This window comes from Poecilia reticulata, linkage group LG20 (genome assembly GCF_000633615.1).
Source record: "Poecilia reticulata strain Guanapo linkage group LG20, Guppy_female_1.0+MT, whole genome shotgun sequence".
Lineage (NCBI taxonomy): Eukaryota > Metazoa > Chordata > Actinopteri > Cyprinodontiformes > Poeciliidae > Poecilia > Poecilia reticulata.
The window spans coordinates 23,563,060-23,579,145 of record NC_024350.1 but is presented as its reverse complement, the minus strand read 5'-3'; the positions used below and the strand labels follow the sequence as shown (position 1 = coordinate 23,579,145).

Sequence of the window (16,086 nt, the reverse complement as noted above, 5' to 3'; positions counted from 1 at the left end):
TATATATATATATATGCCTAAGAGTCCTTAGCATAGAGATATCTCCTCCTCTCTGCAATCATCCCCTCTCTGCCTACTGCCTCTCATTTTCCTTGTTTTCCACCCCTCCCCCACCCTTTCCTCCCTGTTTCTGCCCCTCTCTTCTCATTGCAGTGCCCTTGATGCCTCCTGCTCAGAGCCAGTCCAGACCTGCTGTGGGTCCTCAGAGGTTTCCTGTGAGTAGCAGCTGCTCCTCCACCTTCCATTTGCTTCACTTTCTTTCACTCGCCACACGGTCGATGTCCCTTTATGTTAGAGGAAATATCATTACTTCAATTAGACCGTCTGCACTGACCAAATACTGTTAAAGCAAATCCGTAAACAGCGATACGAGCCTGAGCGTACGACTGGAAACGCATGATAGGAGCTCCAGGCTGAAGACTTTTGGAGGCAGGGCTCTGCTGTGACGGGAATTACTTAACAGCTCTTCATGGATGGTGTGGAGCTCAGACAAGCCAGCTTGGCACATAATGGTATTGTGAATATGGGATATACTCCTGGTAAAAAATTCACTCTCTGCAAGTTTGTGTCCTAAAGATGCAGAAACATTCTCTCAATGATATCTGAGCTAGTGAAACATGGTGGTGGACTGAGGCTTCCCCCCTCCCTCCATCTTATATTCTTACATTTGGCATACAAATGTATCTGAGATTAGTGATTTTTCTGGAAGAAAGGGTCTCCCATTTGAGTCACAAAGAAGCCCCCCCAAAAGGCGACAGAAATATCTTTCAAGTCATAATTGCATTGAAGAAGCCTGCTTGCCATAAAGTGAGCCGAAGTGCCCTAAGTCGCACCATCCTTTTAGATAATGATGCCCAGGCATCAGGTGGTGCTGCTGCTGCTGACTGACATATTTCTGGAAATTGCATTTTATATGGATTTATGCAAATTAGCAATCAGAAAATGACTACATCCAATTGCCTTCATGTGGATGTACAAATGAGCCTGGCTGTTTCTCTGGAGACGCTCTTAATGAAAAGCTGTATTTTTATTTACCTCTTTCTCAACCTTCTGTGTCAGAATGATGCTGCTCCTGTTCCCATATGTCTAACATCATGTTGGATGTTGACAGCAGACTTGCTTAAAAAAAACAAACAGTTTGGGCTCTTATCAGAAAGCAGAAGATGCATTGGGAAGAGAATTCAGACAAGTTGGGAGATAAACAGCACGATGTTGGATTCCCCAGCTGTCAATCACATTTAGGCTACCGTTGCCAAGGACATGATTTGAAATGCAGGTGACACACCAGCAGGCAACTCTCCATTTATCAGTGGACATGTGATTACTCATGATTATCATACATTATCATCCCATCAAATTTAATTGTTTAAAGGCTGGACTAATGGGGGGTCATAGCCTCCAGTATTAATGCATTAAATCTTTGGAGGTGGAGACAGGTTTTGAAATATTAATCTTAACACCAATTAAAGCCCTTGTTAGGAATATTTGTTTCTACACATCTTTAAGCCTCGAAACTCCAATTTGTGGTGATTTTTTTCAAATTATTCAATAAAATGATTAATTTATTTTAAAAATCAACATATGGAGGGAAAAAATGCTTTGAAAGAACATTTTGTAAAAAAAAATAAAAATAAATGCTGTTTATTTGATAGTTATTTGCTTAGTTTTGAAAACACTTCTACATTCTGGGAATCCTTATTCTACGCTGTAATCTGCTGGTTAGGGAAGCTTGGCATACTTCCATCTATGAAAAGTAAGCCAAGAGATGTGAGGCATCACGTCTCTTGGTGATGCCTACTGATGCTGATGGCTGTTAAGGAGTTGCTAATGAGGTGTGTGAAAAAGAATTAATGTCACAACAGCTTTGTTTTCTGTGCTTGGCCAGAAAACAAAGCTAGCCAGTTCATCTTCTTGCTGCCATGCTGTTTATTAGTTACAGTTTGAAATACAGTCAGCATCTACAAACGTTAACAGGACTTCTGTGCAACACTGCCTCTAATAATAATGTTAGAACTGTGAACTGTAGAACGATAGGCTGAGACTGTTTGTGAAATTTTAAAAGGACAGTTGAAACTTTTTTCTATTGCGAGGTTATGTGGAGTTTTGGAATCAATATCCTACACACAGTAGGTACTCATAGGTATCAAACTGGAAACGGTTGTACTTTTAATTTCTCCCATCTTAATCAACCCTGCTTTCAAAGATGCCATCATACCCCCCTGTAATTGCCATTTATAGGAGGCATGGGACATGAGTCACATGTCTCATTCCCTCCTTCCCCCAATTTTAAGATGCGCCTAAGTCCGAAAGCCTTTGGAGTTTTGGAGTTTATCACCAAAGGTGCAAAAAGCTGCTCAGCACTTATAATGATAGTTTGATTGCATTATTGCCAGGAAAGGCTTTTTCTTTGCTTACTGAAAAAATCCCATCACATTTTCCGCATACCAAAATGCATATGAATGCAGACATATTTTTTCTTAATTGACACTCTTTTGTTGTTTTCATATCAACAAACCTTTTGGTTGAATTAAAATTAGTTTAGATCTAAATCTGCTGGGACTGGGACTCATTTAGTTATTAACTTGCAGTGTGACATTTATGAAACCTTTATTCTGTCTGTGTGAGCACAAAAAAGTGCCAATTTCAAAGCTTTTTTTGACATCAACTGATCTTGAGATGAGCACAGACCTTCAGTATATGGATAGGATTAATTCACAGTTCTTACAGATTTACTGTAAATATGCAGTTTCTCTAGTTTCTCTGTTTGGGAAATAAAAAAAAATGAAGATCCATCCATCCTGTCCATCTGTTGTCTTGTTTTCCCCAATTTTTACTTCATCTGAATTGTTAGTTCATTGCAGGACTTGTTTTACCAATTTAAAGTGATTTTCTACATTCTGCTGCAAATATTTGATTATATGACTCGAATGAATTGCCTCATTTCTTTTTTAACAGACGGTTGGCCCAAAAATAGATTGGAATTAAAATACATGGAAATTAAGTGCAAGACAAAGCTGTCAGATGACATACAATCAAATTACACATGACATTTGAGCATTTTTGCATTAACATTTTATAGCCGTAATTCATTGAAATTCTTGGCAAAAACAAGAAACAAACCAATAATCCAAAGTTAAAGTCAGTGGCTATGAAAAATGTACTTTACAGGTACAAAATTGAGTTAGAAAGGGGAAAAATAGCAATGCATATGTATTGCCATAGAATTCAAATACTTCAAAAATCAATCAACTTTATTGTTCACCCTAAGAAATCAATATAAATTCTCTTTTAAAAAATACTCATCATGTTAAAAATCAGATGTTCATAATGAGTTGGGTGCTTTAACATTTGGCCTCCTCTAATATATTTGCTTATATTACGCCTTTTTAGCTTGGAGCTTCACCAGCTTCACTCAAATATTGAGCTTTCCAGACACTGTTTTATCAAGGATTAGAAGTGAGAGGATGAGCTGTGGTATTTGAGAGGTATTATATGGACACCGGAGTCCTCATTGTGCAAACCTGTCTGTCTGACCTTTTAGAATAGTATGATTGTGCCCCCATTGTGATCCCCTGTCTTCGTAAGCCCCTTTGATTAACTTTATGTTAAGCAAGTTTTGGGGACTCTGGCCTTGCTTTTTAACACCTCTTCTCTCTAAATACCTCCATAGAGCAGTGGAATAAAGATGGATTAGGCCTTGATAGCATCTTAAGTAATTTACAATAGGCTCAGAGGAGGCAAGCAGCCCATTTGTGGAAGTGTCACGTGTTGAATAGGAGGTTAATTTTTCAACAGAGATGGATGTTTAAAGAATAAAGGAGACAGTTATGAGGGGGGATTCAAATTCCAAGGAGGGATTAAATAGTTGTTATCTGGTTTTCTTGGTTAAATTGATTGGGTTTAGAGTAGAAAGCTGTCGACCAGACGAAGTGGTTGAAACAAAGATGAGGCCACCTATTCCCCCCCCGAAACACTTTTTCCTTATTAGACACTGCTCTTCATTTATATCAATAAAGCCCCAAGAAATATTAATGCAGGTTTGCTCAGGAATTCATGCTGAAGGGTTCCTTTGGTATTGGCATGCATATTGATGTTTACATCTGTTTAAAGACACCAGCACTTCAATTACTCACACTCTCCCTGCCCAGTCTAATTCTCCACAAATTCCCTTTATTAGTTAGAGTTGTTTTTCGATTATTGAGTTTCCAGATTGGAGAAATGATTCATGAGTTTCCTGGGGTTTTCTTCCTAGGGCCTGGGAGACTTCCAGCAGCACATGCCGGGTAATTTTGGTCCACCCCAGCGACCGCCTCATCACATGGAGCCCTTAAGGAACCAGCCACCTCAGGGCCCTCAGGACAGGGAGCCTCTCTTTATAGGAGGTGAGTCTCAGCGTCTAGCCTTGATGAGTGTTGGGAAGCTTTCAGAGCATATTGAGCTCTCTTCATCACCTCTAGCTCTATACCTAGAGGGTATGCTGCCAGCTCTCTGGTGTTGCTGTATTAGCAGATCTCATGTTAAATGCATGTATGTATATACATGTGAATGAACCTTGGAAATGGCTTTAAACATACATATTTATGATTTTTTCATACCCGTCGTTAATGTAAAATTGATAGCCTATGCTCTTGTTTCCCCTCTTCACCCTGATAGAGTTGTCTGATGTTTTTCATGCTGCAAAGATATGTGAAATTTCTTCTTTTTGGGAGGAAACAAACTAAACTGAGCTGTTGTTGCTTTGTCTTTCCTGTGTGTCCGCAGAGTGTGGAGATTCATCGCGGTTTCCAGGTCAGCATATGTTTGATCACCCGGGGCCCGGCTCTTTGATGAACAGCGGCAACAACCTCCACCACCACCAGCAGCAGCTGCCCGTACAGGCCCACATGGGCTTCGGCCCTCCCGGAGCGCCCTTCAACCAGCCAGGCCAGGGCCCATTAGGACTGTTCCAGAGAGAACCCCCAAGACCCAACCTCCCGCCCCACCAAGGCCACCAGGGGATGGCGAACCTGAATCAACAAGGTGGTCCCCCAAACCAGCCCCGGCCTTTCATGAGCCCTCGGCAGCCATTCGGCCAGCAGGGCAACATGTTCCCCCCTCCACCAGTTCAGTTTGGGATGCCGGTACAACGAAGAGTAAGTGGTAGACATTCCTTTCTCTTATTTTTACTCTGATTCTGCTTGAAATTTCTGTTAAGTGTTCTGAGTAGCTTTTATGTTCCCATAAACTTGAAGTTATTATCAAAACAGTCTCACTTAGCAAGAGCCAGTGCATTTTGTCAAGAGAAACAGACTAGAGCTCCCCCTAGTGAGGGAATCCTTGTCGTATCATATTTGAAATCCAACAAATAAGTTAAGCAACAATTAAAGTAAAGTTTACATCAAGCACCAATAAGTAGCATATAAAATAGATACTTGCAGAATGAAATGACAAGTGGGATAATAAGTAGACTATGAAATGCCAAAAAACAAAGGTACGGTTTTAGCCTTGTCTTCCAGAGAAGTTTGTCTGTTTTTGATGGTGGATATAAATAAATAGGTCAGTAATCTATGAATGGTCTTGCTGAAAGGACCTTCATATATATCCTCAAATTTGAGTTTTAAGTCAAGTTTATTTGTCTAGCACATTTCAGTAGCAATCCAATTCAAAGTGTGACAGAGAGACAACATGGCAGAGTAGCCAGTTATGAAACAAGCAGTAAATGTCACATTTTGCCAATTGCCATAATTAAAATCATCAAGCAAAGATACATGAAATGTATTGATCCATGTTCCAGTTATTAATTAAAGGAAAAAAAGTTTTTATATGACTCTACAAAGGCGTGTTTGCTTACTGACAAGGATTCTGATCGTGACTCTGTAGGATTTTATTGGTGTCATTTCTGAAGATGAATTTCTCAAAAACCGAAGAAAAGTTAAATGACTTTAGGAAAAAGTCTCCACTTTGCCCTCCAGTTTTAATCCATGAGAGCTGTTAAGATTATGGATTACAGATAACTTTGTAATTTGATTTACAGCTGCTAAACAGATACAGTCTATTCTAAGGCTTTATAGTTTTATTGGACATTGAGAATATTTCTGAAAATGATAAACTCCTTTTTTATTCAGTCAGCTTTAGCTTTAACTTTTATTTAGTGATTTGAGTCTCACTCTAAAGCAGAAGTCCAAACTAAACAGCATAGTAAATATGTGCAGCAAAACTACAGGACTAAGTCTTGTAGAGCTTCCCCATCTCTACAGGACTAGAGTTGCAAAAAAAACAAACATATTCTTGTTGACCAAAGATTTATTTCCAGGTATTTTCAAAACCATGTTAATAAAGTGCAATACAAATGGGCAAAAATGTTCCTTTGTCCCTTTTAGGGATAACCTTATTCATAATTTTAACTGATTGGCCAAAACAGAGAGTGTCATAGTCTATGTTTGTATTCTAGTTCTATCATGCATGTTGTTGTTTTTGTATTTATGTCAATCATATTTGGACTTTTCTGGCTCCAAAACAAATGGTCCCTTTGGTGATGATAGCATTTATTTTGATTTTATCTGTTTGGTCAATAGTGCATTTAATAGTCTACTTATTATCCCACTTGTCATTTCATTCTTCAAGTATCTATTTTATATGCTACTTATTGGTGCTTGATGTAAACTTTACTTTAATTGTTGCTTAACTTAATTGTTGTTGGATTTCAAATATGATAACAACAAGGATTCCCTCACTAGGGGGAGCTCTGGTCAATAGTTGAAAAATCGATCAAAACTAAGTACTCCAATCATTTAGCAGTGTGACCTTTAAAAATTAACATGGATAATATTGTAAATTTTTTTTCTCTGCTATACACACACGAGTAAGTTAGACTTCAGCATAAAACCTGCATAGAGAATTAAGAACCTCAAAGTTGGTATCTGAGTTGGTGGACCAAAAATACAAAATTTCAGTTTTGCCAGCTTTGCAAACAGAATTTTTCATCCATTAGGTTATTTCACTTAGATAGAAGAGGAGCAGTTATAGGGAATCTGAAGACTCCAGAGAGGGGTACAAGTAGGTGCCGTGGGCATCAAAAGGCAAAAGAAATATTTTGCTCCCTGATCGTGTTTCCTGGGAGGCAGAGCATGTACAGAAAAATGTAAAGGCCCCATAACAGAGCCTTGGGGTATTCCATGCGAAACAGATGATATTAGTTGAACACAATTTCACAAGTTTGCAGTCCATTACCGAATAAACATGTTGTAGAGAAATAATTCAAGATGATTTAAATATATTCGTTTTAATGTGAATTCTGTTACCGTTGCAGGGCTTGATGCACACCCCCCCTGTCTCCCAGCTGCCACATCACGATCCTTTATCTCCCCATCCCATACATCAGCAGCAGCACCACCACCATAGGCAAGAGATGCCCCATCAGCAGCACCAACAGATAAATCTCAATGAGCCTCGCTCCATGACACATCATGGTCAAAATCCTTTCCATCAGCAGCAGGGGCATGGTGGCCCCAGGCACATGAATCCCCGTTCTCAGAACCCCCCACAGAGGAACATGTCAAACAGGCAGAGAATGGTAAGAGATCAACAGAGAAGGTCATTATTGGTCAGAGTGTTCTGTTTTGCCATAGTGTCGCAAAATTAGCCTTTAGTATTTTTTTCATTGTATTTATTTTTTTCAGTTAGAACCCCTCAATTTCATTTGAGACCAAAATTATGCAAGTAGATAAAAAGCGATTAAAGACCTGAATTAAATCTCTTTGTGTCTCAAGAACACGCCCATCTCCAAGCCAATGCAGCACCGCAACAGCAACCTACGGGAGCTCCCTGTAGCACCTGCTAACACAAACATGAACAGTTCCTCCCCCGCTGCCAACATCAACCCTGTTGCCAGGACAACGCCGGGAATGCGTCCGGGGCAGAACCCTCAGCCGGCGTATGGCGGTGGCAGAGGAAGAGGCCAAGCTGCGAAGCCTGAACCACAGGCTGGGGAAGCAGGCAGGGTGGTGACTCAACAACAGGAAACTCCAAACACACGGTCCAGCTCAATACCACAGGTCAGTGATCTAGGATCAGACCCAACTGCCAGAACAAAAAAAAAAAAATTACTGTCCAGATAATTGAGAAATGTTTTTCCCCTGTTAAGCTTCTCTAAAACGGGGCGCTGCATATTAACTCAGAAAATACTGTGCCTTGCTACAGTAGAGTCGTTCAGTCCCTTAAATTTTAGATTTATTTAAAAATAGGGCTCAATCTGGCCAATACTGTTAGTGATCCGAGTGAATACCAGCGGTTCACCGTAATCCATTCCACATTGTCTAAATGTTACACATTTTAAACCAGAGAAAAGGGAAATTCTGCTGATTCAGAAGTGAGCTCGAGCATTTTATTTTTTTTCTAAGTAGCGGAAGTTGAGGTGAATGTTTTGTACAGTGGATTTCTGATATTCGTGGGGATTTGGGACCACAAATAGTTAAAATGTTTGGATATTTGAAACCACCACTATGAAAACTTCTATTTTAATGTTTCAACACCAAATATACTACAGTATTCATAAACTGTGTATGTTAATGCATATTAATAAATGGTACTCCTGGATTGACTGCTCTGTAAACTCCAGCCAATAGCACGTCAAGTAGCGTTGTCTCTATATATTTCAGTTTCCCAATATGCACTTTTTAAAAAAAATTTTTTTAGAATATTTCAGATTTTCCATGAGTAATTTGGAATTGCGTTCCACAGACAAATCTGTGAATAGACAGGGCTTCAACGTTCTCCAATTATGTAAAATCCCTTTGGAGTAAAATAAATTAGCCATGCCTTAAAAGATGCAATTTAACATAATGTTGGGAAAAAAACTTTAATCTTGTTTTCAAGTGCGATAAATATAGGATGCATCAACCCCATTAAATAACTATGGCATATAATTGTGATTTTAAAATTGACTACAATTATGATTTTTTTTATTCTTTGAGCAGCCCCTTTTTTACTGTGAAGTCACCTTTTGCAACATGCTTTTTATGCTGCAGGACCCTGACGAAGACGAGGAGACGCGGCAGTACCGTCTGAAGATCGAGGAGCAGAAGCGTCTGAGAGAGGAGATCCTGAAGAGGAAGGAGCTGCGGCGGCAGATGCAGGCTGGTGTCAGGAAGAAGGAGCTGCTGGAGAGACTCAACGCTCAGACAAACACACAAAACCAGGACTCTACTCCTACACAGACTCAACCTTCACTACCAAATCAGCAAAAGCAACACCCTGTACCACAGCAAGTAATACCACCGCCGCAACAACCGCAGCAGCAAGAACAAAACCTGCAACAACTACAGGCTCACCAGCAGCAGAGGCCGGTTCCTCAGAGGCCACAACAGTCAGTAAATCACACATTAACTAATCCTAATCAGGACAGTGCCATGCCTCCTAGCATTCCTGCCCTGATCCCTGCCCCACGCCCCAACGTCAAGTCACGCCTGCAGATGGTAAAAGGGAGCCCACAGGAACAGCAGCAGACCCCCGGCTCAGGTCCTGAGCAGCAGTGGAAGCAGCCCCAACAGAACCAGCAGCAGCAACAGCAGCAGCAGCCACTCCAGCAACAAAGAAGAAACAGCTCTTTGCAGAGTGCAAACAAACCGGGCGCTCAAGTTCCTCAAAAGAACACCCCTCCTTCAGTGAGGCAAGGCCCAGCTCAGACTCTAGGACCTAAACCTGGGGCGAAAAGAACTGTGATGCAGCGAGTGAAAAATTCAGGTGTGGAAGCCCAGCAGGTGCCACAGAAAGTCAGAGTCGTCAAACTTTCAGGACCGGTGAGCTCAGGATTTCATTTTTATTTGACACCTTCTTTTGTGTCTGACATTTATTTGATCCTTTGCTGTAGATTTTACCCACAAGGGAAACTGCATAACAGGGGAAGGAAATGCCATTGATTCCCTCTCACTGTCTATTTTGTTATGTAGTTGATATCTAACCTATGAGAATGACATGGTGATGTCTGTGTCATTTTGGTATCTTCTATTAAGCATTGGGAGCTGGTATTTAAGCCTCAATGTCTTTACACACTTTTTAGCTCTTGGAACTCAGAAAGTCTGGTGGCATTAATAAAAAAAGATCAGTCTGACATTTATCTGTAGAGTTGGAGATTCCTCGGCTCTGCTTTCAAAAGGTTGATATCCTCTTTTCAAGACAGATGGGCAAAATAAGAATAACAAGATATTCAAGAATGCCATTTCTTACTCTCTTGATGCACTGGAATTCAAAACTATTGATATCCTTTGAACTTTTTAAACGTTTTGATATGTTACAATCCCATGCTTTATTTTTTTGATTGAACAACTTTGTCGATATTTGCAAAGTGACACAGGGTGTGTTAAGTGATGTTGAACACATCTGAGTCATTACTTTATGGGACCACCTTTTGGGTCGATTACAGCTGCAAGTCTTATTAGGCATATCTTTACAGTGTTGCGCATCTGCAGACTGAAATTCTTGCTCATTCTTCTGTGCAAAATATCTCAAACATACTGCATAGTGAACGTCATTGTTTTATTTTGACACAATAGTCTGGTAGACGCTGTTCGATTGGGGACCAAAATAGCAACTTTTGTTTTATTTTCAGCTGGTGCGGTTTTGCTTTCACATTGCACTGTCAAAAGAACCAAACCTTTTGAAAAACTGTTCACCCCCTCACCTGTGGTGGTGCTGCACCAAGATCCACAAAATGAAAACCTCTGAAGAAGACAAAAAAGGGCAACTTCCTTCTTCACAAAAAGTAATTAAAAATGGAGTTGGGTCATATTTTAGTGGTTGTAGGATTTCTCTTTTGTCTTTGGCAAAAGACCACGACTCATTTCTCCCTCTAGCTCTAGACACTCATGTTTGTTTAGGTTGTATTTACCCAGAATGCCCTTCTCTCGTCTGATTCCTGCTTATGGAGCGATCTCCGGTTCACTTGCATCTACATGTGCTTTCAAAACACACCATAGTTCACTTCAACGGAACCGAACCTGGGTTTAATTACGCATTCACATTGGACTTTCTGGACAAACGAACCAGCGTTTGATTAAAGCGGACTAAAAAGAGCTGGCGTGAACACACTTATAAAATTCTCCCAGAGATTCCAGCTCTGTGCTTTGACTTGACCATTCTTGTGTTCACACGCATACCAGGATTAATTTCCATCTAGCTTTTAATCAGTTTCTCTGTCTCTGCTGGAAAAAAAAACATCCCTATAGCATGACACAGCTGCTACCTTGCTTTACCATAAGGATAATGAGTTCAGGATGTGCAATTACAGTTTTCAGCCATTCATAGACCATTTGTGGGACAAAAGGTTGAGTTTTGGTCGGATCAGACAGAATAATCTTCTTCCACGGTTTTAGTTTACCGTGTGGCAAACTGTAAACTGTAAATCTTATGGATTTCTTCAATTTTTAGCCATTGCTTCCTTTTGCTATTTTTAAATAAAAGCTATGTTAGTGTATTGCACTAGTAGTTGTCCTGATGATGGATTTCTTGTGCATAGTTTGATGGACATTTTGGCCATACCTTTTCCATTCTTGGACGATGGATTGAACTGAGCTCTGTCCAAAGTTTGGGTTACTGATTTATAATCTAATGCTGCTTTATATTTACCAGCAACGTTATCCCTGACTTGCATGCTGTGTTCTGTAGTCTTCATGATGCAGTTCATTCATTAATGCTTTCTAACAAGCCGCTCAGGCCTTCAGAAAACAGCAGGGTTTATACTGAGAGAAATTATAGCTGGAATCTTATTGAGGGCCGTCAAAGTAAAGCATGTTAAATATATGTGCATGCCACACTTTTTGGATTTTTATTTGTTAAATCTATGAAACACACAATTTTCTTCCTGCTTCACAATTATTCACATTTTCTATTGAGCTATTGTATAAAGTCTCAATAAAATACATTGAAATGTGTAGTTGTAAGATGACAAAAAAAAAACTTGAAGGTTTATGTTAACTTACTGCTTTGTTCTAATTGCACACTAATCTTTTTTTTTTTTTGAACAATGACAAAGGGGATGCATGTTGAGCATTAATACTCATCATTGAAGAGACATGTCAGTGGGATGTGATACTATTTGAAATAAGCCGCTTTCAGCCCCTCATCCCTTAGGATGAAGCAGCTGCGGTAAAATTGCAGACTGGCTGCAGATGAAGTTCACAGGGTGTCACTGTGTTAATGGAACCACGTGCACAGCCATCTGATTTCCTGAACCTTATAGGGGGGAAAAAATGTAGGAGGATCTGAAGTGGAGGAAAAGCGGTTGAAAACCAAAAGCTTCATAAGTTGCAGAGCGAAGAAGATTCCCTCCTGCATTGTTCTGCTGTCATCAACGAGAGCTTGACAATGTTATCTCCTCTTATTCCCCTTCCCTCTTCCTCTCTGTCATCCCTCAGTTGCTTTTCATATCAACCCATCTCTCAGGTGTGAGGCAACAATAGATGCCAATCCAAGACCCTTGTAATTAATCTTTCTTGGTTGAAGGTGTAAGGGGGGGATAACATAATACCTGTGTAAGAAAGTTGCCACTTTTGAGGATTTTGGATTTGTATAGCTTAGGCACAGAGATGAGAGGCAAATTATATTTTCATCAGAGGTAACACAAAAGCAGTGCAAAACACAAAAGCTCAGGAAAATGGTTGTGCGTGAAGTGGGGGGAGGGATGGGATACACATCGAGCTGCTGTCGCTTCAGTGTAATGCAGCTTAGCATTTGATGGGCGCAATCAGGAGCTGTGATTTCTATAGAAGGGATTAATCCATTTACTCTCCGCTGGGGACAGGTCAGAGATAGCGGCTCTTTTCTTCCCGTGTATTGATCTGTCACATCTTTCTGCAGAGTCGGAGAAGGGACGACCTTCAATTCCTCGCCGCATGTCAACAGCGGAGCTGTGACTTTATTTGATAATGAGACCATCACCTTGTTGGGTTGATCTTTATTCTCGGCAGAGTGGCTGATGGAAATCCAGTTCCAGTGATTGCAGATATTTAGTTTCTTTTGTGGAGCTCCTTTCACAACCCTTGGTCAATTATATACAGTTCCTCGCAGAAGTGTTAATACCCCTTGAACTTTTCAATGTATTTCATCGGGATTTTTTACGTGACAGACAAACACAAATAGTGCAAATAGTGGAATGGAAAGAAAATTATGCGTTTGTTTTTTTATATGCAGGTTATAATATTAGGAACTCATTTTGATTGGTTAATAAAACTGGCATTACAATTACTACATGCTGTGCGTCTTTGAGAGAACACAGAATTATCCTGCTCTGGAATAATGGGAGGACAAATGCTGCTGTGTAAAATGTTGGCCAAATACTTCATGTTGGGGCTGCACACAAATAAAGACAGGCAAAATTTGGATAGTGACTCAGTGTTTTTCCCCCTGCCCCATTGTTCCAATTCAGAGCGGAAAGGGGCCCGAGGCAACCAGCAGCCCTGCGCAGCAGCAAGGCACCTGGCAAGCACCTCCACTCAACCAGGGCATCCAGAGGAAGGTGGTGACCATGATGGGACAGCAGCAAGCGGGACCAGGTGGAACACCGCAGGCTAGCCGCGGGGGCTCGGGAGACGCACAGCAAAGCAGGGTGTGACATGAAAGAGATCTCTCTCTGTCTCTGTCTCTTTTGTTTTAGGACACTAAGAATTTATTTTTTTTTATACCTGTAATGTATTTATTACCAGAGTAAACTCGTGTTTCATGGCACCTCCCAGCCAAAACGTCTCCTGTAAAAAGTGATTACACCGGCGCCGGGTAGATGTAGCAATCATGCAGCGGGACAGACCGGTGCGCCAGGTTCAGGAGTATTGACAGGCTGAAAGCAGCAGAACAAGCAGGGATCCTCCATCTCCCCTGGCCGCTGCGCACACATGTCACCACCAGGCTCTTGTCACTGGTTCCAGACTCGCAGATGCTGACAGTGTAAGGCAGCCACCACTACGCCTGCATGGCTGCTCTGCCTTTATGCTCCCTCAACCCCCAGATACACACACACACACTCATAACCATATTTCCTCCACCTCCTCCTCTTTCTGCACCAGGGGAAACGTACCTCTCTCTCACACAAGATCATATGAAGATATGTCATGAAGCCTGGCATCATCTTCTGACGTTTATGTTCTGTGTAGATTTATGATGAGTCAATCACGTTAAAAGTCTGAAAGGCACAAGAGGAAAAATGTGTGACGTTTTTTTAAACGTACCTTTGCGCAAAGAAACGCATCTTTGACGAAAGCAGAGTTTAGATTCCACCCACCCCAAGCCTTGTTTTATTTATTTTTGCTCACTGCTTGGTTTAGGTTGTCGTGTCGGGCCGGGGTCGAGGTAGAGGGGCCGGTCCGGTGGGACGGGGTCAACCGCTGCCCACCAGGCAGAGCCAGAAAGGAGCAGAGAAAGAACCCAGCACTGTGTGCATCGAGGGCCTCTCCACATCTACCACTGAGTTTCAGCTCAAGAACCTCCTCATGTCCATCGGGCCCATAGAGGTAGGACACACCACATCTATAGAAAGGCTCAAGTTTAAAATAAATTTTTTTTGCAAACTTTTCCTGATTTAGTTTTAGCCACAAACACCAATCTCGTTGATGTGGGTTTTATTTGACGGAACAACCCTTCTGATAAAAAGAGTGGCTAGGAGAGGGCAATTTTTGAAGTAAAAGCAATCATGCCAAAGTAGGCGAGTCCTTAGGTGAAAGGCTAAATTTCAGTATAAAACAAACACTTCAATGGCAGTGGCAGCATTATGCTGTGGGGTTGCTTTTCTTTTTCAAAAACAGGGAAACTGTTCAAAGCTGATTGAAAGATGGAATGCACCTTATATTGTGTTGATGATCTGGCAAAGAAGGGATCTACAGAGCACTTTCTCTATGTTGAAGTGCTCTTATTCGTTATATGCTTATATATAAGGACATATATTTTACATAGGGAAATTGTGATGAAACTCAAGATCACAATTTTTGCCATTGTTGCCCTCTCCCTGTCCAGTTAGTATTTACCAAATATGGATCTTGATTTGGGACAAATTCTTCATTTAGACACCTTGAATGGTATTTTGTTGTTATGCCAGGCCACGATTTGGCTCTGTGATTGTAGCATGTCGTCTTAGCTTTCACATCATTTAGAAAACAGTTACCCGTCTCCAGTGAACCAAGTTTTTGTGTAATTTGTATGTATTTTTTGACAGAAGTTGTATTAAGCTGAACAAGTAACGTGGCACAATAGAGTACAACGCTATCACTCGTTTTTATTCGCCCTTGCTGGCATAGGCAAACTCCACAGCCATGTTTTCTGGGCATGTGCTCTTTCACAGTGCTTCACACCTCTGCAGGAGTTGTTCCTGAAAACTGGTTTCAAAAAGTGATCGTGTCAGAGACTCGAATCGATCACCGGGAATGTGTAACACAACGGCTGGATCGCAACAGAAACGTTAGTTTCACTAAAGAGCAGCTTTGTGTAAATGGGGCCTCCGTAGCAAGATTACAAACTGATGTTCACAGAAATACTTTGTCTATTTTGACTGAGCTTGAGTTACTTTTCGGAAAATTAAGGGGGGAAATAAAGTTCAGTTCCTCAGACACATCAAATATAAGTGCATGTCACGCTTTTGTAGATTCTTAATCGTTTAATTTCACTTTTTTTTCTGTTTTGCTCTACTATGTTTGGTCTGTCACCAGTAAAAACATGGATGCTTGGTGAAAAAAATATGAGTATTTTCTCTCCACCAGTGTAGAAATGTGTTGAAATGTGATCTCTTAGCGCCCTCTGTTGGGTTGATTTGGAAGTTAGTAAATAAATGATCCCAGTTGGCCCCACCACCCCCACGTTCTCTTATGTATTGGATGAGTATCTCTCTCTCTCTCTCTATTCAGTTCGTTCCTTCTCTGTCTCCTGCAGATGTTCAAAATGATGCCGCAGCAGAGAAAGGCTATTGCCAAATTTTCCAATCCCCAGCATGCTGCGAGTTTCCAAATGAGCTTCCATAGGTAATCAATACTCACCTTCCTTTCATCTTTGTTTACATAATGAAATGATTAGCGGTCCTGATAGAGCCTGTGATGATGTCACGTTCAGAGTCTCTCAGCAGTCTGCGGTACA

General features: G+C 40.9%; 1 protein-coding gene across 2 annotated transcripts in view; it reads left to right on the top strand.

The window, feature by feature from the left end:
- rbm33a (RNA binding motif protein 33a) overlaps positions 1–16,086 on the top strand; it is a 34,955-nt gene that overhangs the window by 13,530 nt on the left and 5,339 nt on the right. Inside the window, exons 10-18 of one of the 2 annotated variants that reach the window (XM_008396747.2) lie at positions 154–215; positions 4,253–4,382; positions 4,762–5,132; positions 7,289–7,552; positions 7,749–8,033; positions 9,006–9,776; positions 13,400–13,579; positions 14,292–14,477; positions 15,886–15,974. In XM_008396747.2, the coding sequence (XP_008394969.1) occupies positions 154–215; positions 4,253–4,382; positions 4,762–5,132; positions 7,289–7,552; positions 7,749–8,033; positions 9,006–9,776; positions 13,400–13,579; positions 14,292–14,477; positions 15,886–15,974 (2,338 nt within the window). The remainder of the gene's footprint in view (positions 1–153; positions 216–4,252; positions 4,383–4,761; positions 5,133–7,288; positions 7,553–7,748; positions 8,034–9,005; positions 9,777–13,399; positions 13,580–14,291; positions 14,478–15,885; positions 15,975–16,086) is intronic. The other variant, XM_008396748.2, reaches the window with a different exon arrangement.